At 43.7% G+C, this 7,046-nt stretch overlaps 1 protein-coding gene across 2 annotated transcripts; it reads left to right on the forward strand.

The window, feature by feature from the left end:
* Window positions 1–396: 396 nt before the first annotated feature.
* On the forward strand, window positions 397–6,433 carry LOC124262601. 2 transcript variants are annotated; one of them, XM_046697105.1, is made up of 4 exons: window positions 397–461; window positions 1,830–2,150; window positions 4,842–5,063; window positions 6,101–6,433. In XM_046697105.1, exons 2-4 carry the CDS (start codon window positions 1,874–1,876, stop codon window positions 6,313–6,315), a joined length of 714 nt encoding a protein of 237 aa, XP_046553061.1. In that variant the 5' UTR covers window positions 397–461; window positions 1,830–1,873; the 3' UTR covers window positions 6,316–6,433. The 2 variants fall into 2 exon arrangements, with proteins under 2 accessions (XP_046553061.1, XP_046553062.1); XM_046697106.1 differs by having other exon boundaries at window positions 427–461; window positions 1,860–2,150.
* Window positions 6,434–7,046: the final 613 nt, after the last annotated feature.

Raw genomic sequence — 7,046 nt, forward strand, 5'->3', positions numbered from 1 at the left:
TACATTACATAGAATATACCTTTACTGGAGCAAGCTGTGTTCGTATCTCTTTATCGTTCCAGATACACGAGGCCTTTCTGCTATCTGAACATATTCAGATGGTATGTATGTACATACATATGTATATTTATGGTGCGATATAACAAATACAATTGTTGCTATTTTTCTCCGAATTGATTTTTTCAGCTAGACCACGAACTTTGCCCAACAATGGGCGAAATCTGAAAATATTATAAATACTTACAGACATGCATATATATGGTATTATATTACCAATCATTATGTATGTTTTCTTCTAATTTCTTTTGTGTATGTGCAATACCACGGAATCTACCCAGGCGATTACAAAATGGTCGTAGTTTATATTCCTTTTTCCCCACATAAATGTATATAAATGTCGGTTCGGGAAACAATGCAGCAGTGTTTGCGAACCCAAGGGAAGCGTTAACACACAAAAACAGGTAAGTAGTGAGTGAGTTTAGTTTTACGCCGCTTTTAGCTATATTCCATCAATATTATGGCAGGGACATCGGAAAAGGGCTTCACACATTGTACCCATGTGGGGAACTGAACCCTGGTTAGACATGACGAGCTTTAATCACTTTTAGGCTACCCCGAAGCCCATGTGGTAGGTGGAGAATGTGAGTGTTTCTCTTAGTTCTTAATTATCGTAATTACGATTACAAAAGGGGCATAGTTTGTGTTCTTATTTTACATAAAATGTATTTTAATGGCGGTTCGGGAACAGTGTTTACGAACCCAGTGGCAGCGTTAACGTACAAACTGGTAAGTAGAGAAGGTGCAATTTTCTCTTCGTTCTGAATATTATCCCTGGTTTCACGTGAACCCTTTTTTGACGCTCCTCGGGGCAATCCGTATTGCCTTCTATGTGTTCTCATCTCCAGCAACCCTTGAACATCCGGGTTAGAATTGTTCTTCAGCAGCCCATGCTTGTCGTAAGAGGCGACTTACAGGACAGGGTGGCCAGCTCGCTAACTTGGCTGACACATGGCATCGTATTCCAATTACGTAGATCAATGCTCATGTCAGTCACTGGATTGTCTGGTTCGGACTTGAATATTTACAGACTGCCGCCAAACAAGTGGAATATTGCTAATCGCTGCGTTAAACAACAACCTCAACATTCAAGAGAGTGGGCGGGCGAAAAAAAATTTGATGTATATATTTTAACATTTGTTTTCACTAGATGAACGTCCCAAATAACTTAATATTCTAGGCCGAGTTTTTCTGACGCGCGCATGATCAAGCTGACTTGGTTTTTATACGAGTCAGCAAATGTAGGAGTATATTTTCATAACATTTGTGCATTATTTTCCATAGCGGCATTAAAAATTTAGATGAGAAAACTTGTTTTATTATTTCACGCAGGAGTGAGTGAGTGAGTGAGTTTAGTCTTACGCCGCCCTCAGCAATATTCCAGCTATATGGCGGCGGTCTGTAAATAATCGAGTCTGGACCAGACAATCCAGTGATCAACAACATGAGCATCGATCTACACAATTGGGAACCGATGCCATGTGTCAACCAAGTCATTGAATTCAAGGAGGACACGGAATATGAGAAACAATTCGGACAGCCTACCTACTATCAGAGAAAGAGATTTAACCTTTTACCCAAATCAGACACATCACACTCTATCCACTAGACCAAGGAAGCAAAGCGTGACCTCAAGAAGTGCAAGGATCCGACGATGCTGGGTACCCGGTAGAATGCATAATCTAGTGCGTAAGAAACAAACTGGGTTGTATACTCCGTAGGGAGCTGAGACATGAGCTATGACCATGAAGTTAATCTTATACTGCATTCAGTTTAATTTCAGACGCTGATTTTCTTGGCAGACGCCGTCCTTGCAATGAGCTTCCTTGTATTCTCTACCCTGCTGTGGGCGGGGATATGTGCCGTGCGTGGTAGTGCATCCTCTGTTGTCCAGGGGAGCGTTGTTTGGGAGTTCGACTATATGTGTGTCCAGGGGCCCTACAAGGACGACCTCCGCCCCTTCCGTTACGACTGCCGACAGTACTACGACTGCCACGACGGTTACAGCCTCACCAAACGGCTGTGCGGCCCCGACTACGTGTTCAGCAAGAGAGCAGGGGGATGTGTCATCAAAGGTTCTTCGGAAGATGGCTGTGAGTTTTTAGCTGCATGTGTTCAAACAAGATTCCAAATATTAACATAACATTAACAGTGCCTGGTAATACGACCACTGACATTGTTTCGTATTTTCTGGCGAGTGGCCAACGAAAATTTATATTTTTCTCGTCTAGGATCGTCCCTGTCCGGATTAACAAAGATTCAGTGTAGAGTGTTCCGTAGTGTAGTGGATAGATCGCCCGCCTGGAGAGTTCGATTCCCGGTCGCGTCCTACCAAAAGACGTAGAAGAATTATACCTGTTGTTTCCATGCCCGCAGCTCGGCTTGAAAAACTCGAGTCGGCTTGGTTCGGCTCGGCTCGGCTCGGCTCGTTATAAAACAAGGAGACAGAATACTGTGTCTGAGTGCGTATCCACGTGAAACAGAGGCTAGTGAGCTAGCACGATTTACCCAACATCAGCCACGCGTTCACACACGTGAATACTAGACAGTTCGTTACTTTGTCGTTAAACGCCGCACTCAGCAATATTCCAGCTATTTATCGGCAGTTTGTAAATAATCGAGTCTGGATCAGAAAATCCAGTGATCAGCATCACGAGCATCGAGCTATTCAACTGGTATGCGATGACACGACGCACGTGCATGCACGTGGCTAGATAAGTGACACATTCTGGAAAGTATGGTGACCGAGAGGAGACATCGCTTTCTCTAATGGCGAGAAAGTTATGCCCTTCTCGGATACCACACGAAAGCGATGATTAAATCCAAATTTCCTCACCTAATAGTCTCTCTAAATCCTATAACTAATCTACGCCATCTTCGCATATTGAGAGATAGGTTCGATTAGCGTTGGTTAGGAAATTCGTTGTGCTAAGGTGTTTACTTAGACGCGCTTCGAATCCACAAGTTAAAACCATGGGATTTTCTCCAAACTTCCCTGATTCTGATCCATAGCGTGTCAACATCAGAGTTCATTTTAGGTAACTTGTTCATCTCGCATAAGTATAACCATTGTGCCGATGTTGCGCGAATGCATTGGTAAAGGGGGGTAACTCGGCTCGTTTGCATCGTCCGGGATGAGTTTGCCAACTCAGTGAAACTACGAAACTGCGGGCAAACATTCCGAACCTGTGTGAATGAAAGACCATAAGATAAATTAGTTAATAACCGACCCCTCTGAATGTATGCTGACTGCTAAAGTAAGCTGGTTCCCATATCAATATGCGCGCGTCAACCTGCGCCAAGCTGAGATCCGGTATGGACCGCTATTATAAAACGTTCTGTTCTTTCCGGCTTTGCCTTGCTTTCCTACATTATTATACTGACGATGCGCTTGTATTGCGACATGAACGACGCGACCCCCGCATAACGGCTGAAGATACATAGACGTACACACAATATACCCCTCGAGTAGTCTCGCGTGGATCTACTTCCGGTACTAAGCTGGTTTCCGACTCCTTTTGCGCACGCCAACTTGCGATATGCGCGACGGGGCCCAGCTTACTTCCGCTATCAGATTTCCAGTGACAAGCCACACCACGTCGCAGTGAAGGCTTAATAACATCACTGCCACAGGCTAATTTGCATATCACGTGACCGGAGTTTTCTCTTGTTTGTGAACAAACGTGCATATTCGTAAAGAGACTGGCCAAACGCAAGCGATTCGGACCGGTCTTCATAATGTTTTACATTATTTCATAAATACACCCGCGACAGTAAGGGATATGACAAAACATATTTATATATCAAACGGGCTGCATCTTTTACACTCCATAAGGCTTCGATGACATACAACTAATGTAAACAAAGTGTCACACGTTTTAGGATATTTTCCCAGTGAAACTAAACCATTTTATCAAAGATGTTTAATTAGATTCTTCAAAAATAAAAGGGTTAAGAAATACGTTCATTATATTGAATGGACTTTTCTTTCTGGCCTGTGGCAGAGGTACTATGCTGATCGCATGGAACTCTGGGTAGGAGAGTGGTACCAAGCGTATATTCAAGAACCAGTTCTGGTTCCAAATAACGCGACCGCCAAACATGACTTAACTCGACCGGAACAAGTGTACAACCATGCTTGGCTGTCACAGCTGTTGACAGTCGTAACAATTGGCTAATTTGGTGATGGTCCGATCGTAAATGTGTTATTCCTGCAAGGATTATCGGTTCCTTACTGCCAGCTGACAACCATAATATAAGACCATTCGAAAAGGTATGAAACATTGTTTGTCACTGGCAGTACTAAGATCTCGCGAAGTGCCGTGACCTACTTACGGGCTGTTTTACAACTTTTAAGTACTGGCGCATGCGTCCCGGCTTTCACCACTCGTCACCACTCGCTATGTTCCGTAACTTGCAAGAAGCTTGTGCCGGAATAACAACAGTTGGTCAGAAATATCCATTCGCGTTAAACGTACACACAGTGATGTTTACGAAACAGTTCAAACCAACTTCCGATATCATTCTTCAAGCGAGGGCGATGGGGTAGCCTGGTGGTTAAAGCGTTCGCTCGTCACGCCGAATACCTGGGTTCGATTCCCCTCATGGTTACAATGTGTGAAGCCCATTTCTGGTGTCCCCCACAAATATTGCAAAGAGCGACGTATAACTAAACTCAATCACTGATACAGGATGAATACATTGTTAGATTTTTTGTCTGTAAGATATATACTCATTTGAGAAATCGTTTTCTGAACTCACTCACTCACTCACCAATTCTTCAGGTGACATCCAGACCCCGTCAGTGTGCCCGAACGACATTGACGTCGTCATGCACTCGGATATTTGCAGCCTCTACTACAACTGCAGCGCCCGGGCCCAGCTCCTGTGGTGGCCGGACCATCTTCAGGAGTGCCCCTTCCCCTTGCTCTTCAACGCAGACGCCGGCACATGCGATCATTACAACAACGTCGACTGCGGAGACAGGGAGGAACCAACAGCAATATGTAAGACAAACAATATATTTACACCATAAAATCTAAAAATGGGGTATTTTTGAACTACAGAAATATTAATTTGAATAAATTAGAATGCGTTATAGCAGTTCCCAGCAGGAAAACAAATACAGTCGAGCACCGTTGTGTCGAAATCTGATAACTCGATATTAGTATTGTAGTATTGTTTTTCGTAAAACATTTTGAACAGAGCTTGAGGTTCCAAGAAATTATCATTACTTTTCGACAAATATTCAATTCCTGAAAGGGAAACTTCGGAATAATTTTTATTTTTCAAAACCTCACAATTCGCATTCTCCACTCAAGAAATACATGTATATTACCTTTCAACATTTTATTAAACTAAGAAAATGAAATTATCCCTAGATATCGCTGAGGTCTTTGAATCCAGGTAAAGCGTCCCAAGGCGCCCATGAATGTCCTGATTGGATGTCCTGGTATGACTGGACTGTTTGCGTTTCATTGTATAGCCCAATGGCGGGCATCTGATATAATGGAGATTGGATGTCCAGACTATGACTGGACTGTTTGCGTGACACTGCAACCCTTTGGCGGATATATAAAAACTGGGAATTGGATGTCCAGACTTGCCTGCACGTCATCGTTCCGTGAGTGTCGATTGTTATATCTATCAGCTCCTTGTTTGGCATGCTCAGACTTGATTATTGCTGGAATACCGCTGAGGCTTGATCATGACCATGTTACGTATGGAATACTGTGAGGGACATTCTCGCGATCTCGCATTCTCGCGATCTCGTCCTTTGGAATCAAGCTAAAAATGCCAAAAGAGCGAGAATGCGAGTTCGCGAGAATGTCCTTTGGCCACATCTCGCGTTCTCGCGATCTCGCATTCTTACACTTTGGGAATTTTTAGCTTGATTCCAAAGGACGAGATCGCGAGAATGCGAGATCGCGAGAATGTCCCTTACAGTATTCCAAAAAAACTGGACACCAGTGCATCTGTAACAAGGAGACCTAAGCTTGTTATGTGGTTGCTATGCGACTGAAGCTTGTTGTGTTGTTGCTAGGCGACTACTATGTGTTCCGATGCGAGGACAAGTTCTGCGCTCACTGTAACGTTCCTGACTGCAAGGGGCTGGATGACGGAGCTCATCCCCATCCCGGGTACCCCAACAGCAACATCTACATCACGTGCCTGGACCAGAGAATCACGTCCACCGATACGTGCGATGAGGGAATGACCTTTGACCCTGCGCAGAGGGCCTGCGTCAACGTACAGTGACCCGCAAGAATACCGACAAATGCTACAACCGACACCTAGTATACCGACTGATATCACACTGCACCCAAAACTCTGAAATTAATCCATAATGTTGTCCATTAAAGTTCCCGGCAACATCGTTTTATATTTACTTATTCTTTCGATAACTAATCTCTGAACGTCAATCAAATAATATCATTTTGATTCAAGATGGTTAGCAATATATATTTTGCTTGTTTCTTAACAAGAGCAGTTAACCCTGAGCCGTGTTAGATGGGGATTATTTTTTTTATATTTAACAAAAAAAATAATAATAATAATTTTTTTTTATTTATTTATTTATTTTTTGTTAGATGGGGGAGTTGCCGTTGATGGCATATGCTCCCATGGGGCGAATGGCCTGAATAAGTAAGTTGTAAGTAGGTAAGTAAAGGCTGTCCTCGGCAATATTTCAACTATATGACAGAGGTTTGTAAGACAAGGGGCGGTGGGGGTAGCCTAGTGGTTAACACGTTCGCTCGTCACACCGAAGACCCGGGTTCGATTCCCCACATGGGTACAATGTGTGCAGCCCATTTCTGGTGTTCCCCACTGTGATATTGCTGGAATATTGCTAAAACGGCGTAAAACCGTACGCACTCACTTTGTCGTAAGGGAGTTACCTTAGCGCCGAACCCATGAATATCCGGGATAGAATTGGTCTTCAGCAACCCATACTCTTGGCGGAATCGGTTGGTCAGGCTCGCTGACTT

Source organism: Haliotis rubra, unplaced genomic scaffold, assembly GCF_003918875.1.
Source record: "Haliotis rubra isolate DU_JTF1 unplaced genomic scaffold, ASM391887v1 Scf847, whole genome shotgun sequence".
In the NCBI taxonomy this organism is placed as follows: Eukaryota; Metazoa; Mollusca; class Gastropoda; order Lepetellida; family Haliotidae; genus Haliotis; species Haliotis rubra.

Excerpts from the sequence above, each read along its gene's own strand:
- LOC124262601 (XM_046697105.1), top strand. The coding sequence starts at position 1,874 with ATGAGCTTCCTTGTATTCTCTACCCTGCTGTGGGCGGGGATATGTGCC. Across the intron at positions 2,151-4,841 it reads AGGTTCTTCGGAAGATGGCT|GTGACATCCAGACCCCGTCA; the intron begins GTGAGTTTTTAG and ends CCAATTCTTCAG. Across the intron at positions 5,064-6,100 it reads GGAGGAACCAACAGCAATAT|GCGACTACTATGTGTTCCGA; the intron begins GTAAGACAAACA and ends TGTTGTTGCTAG.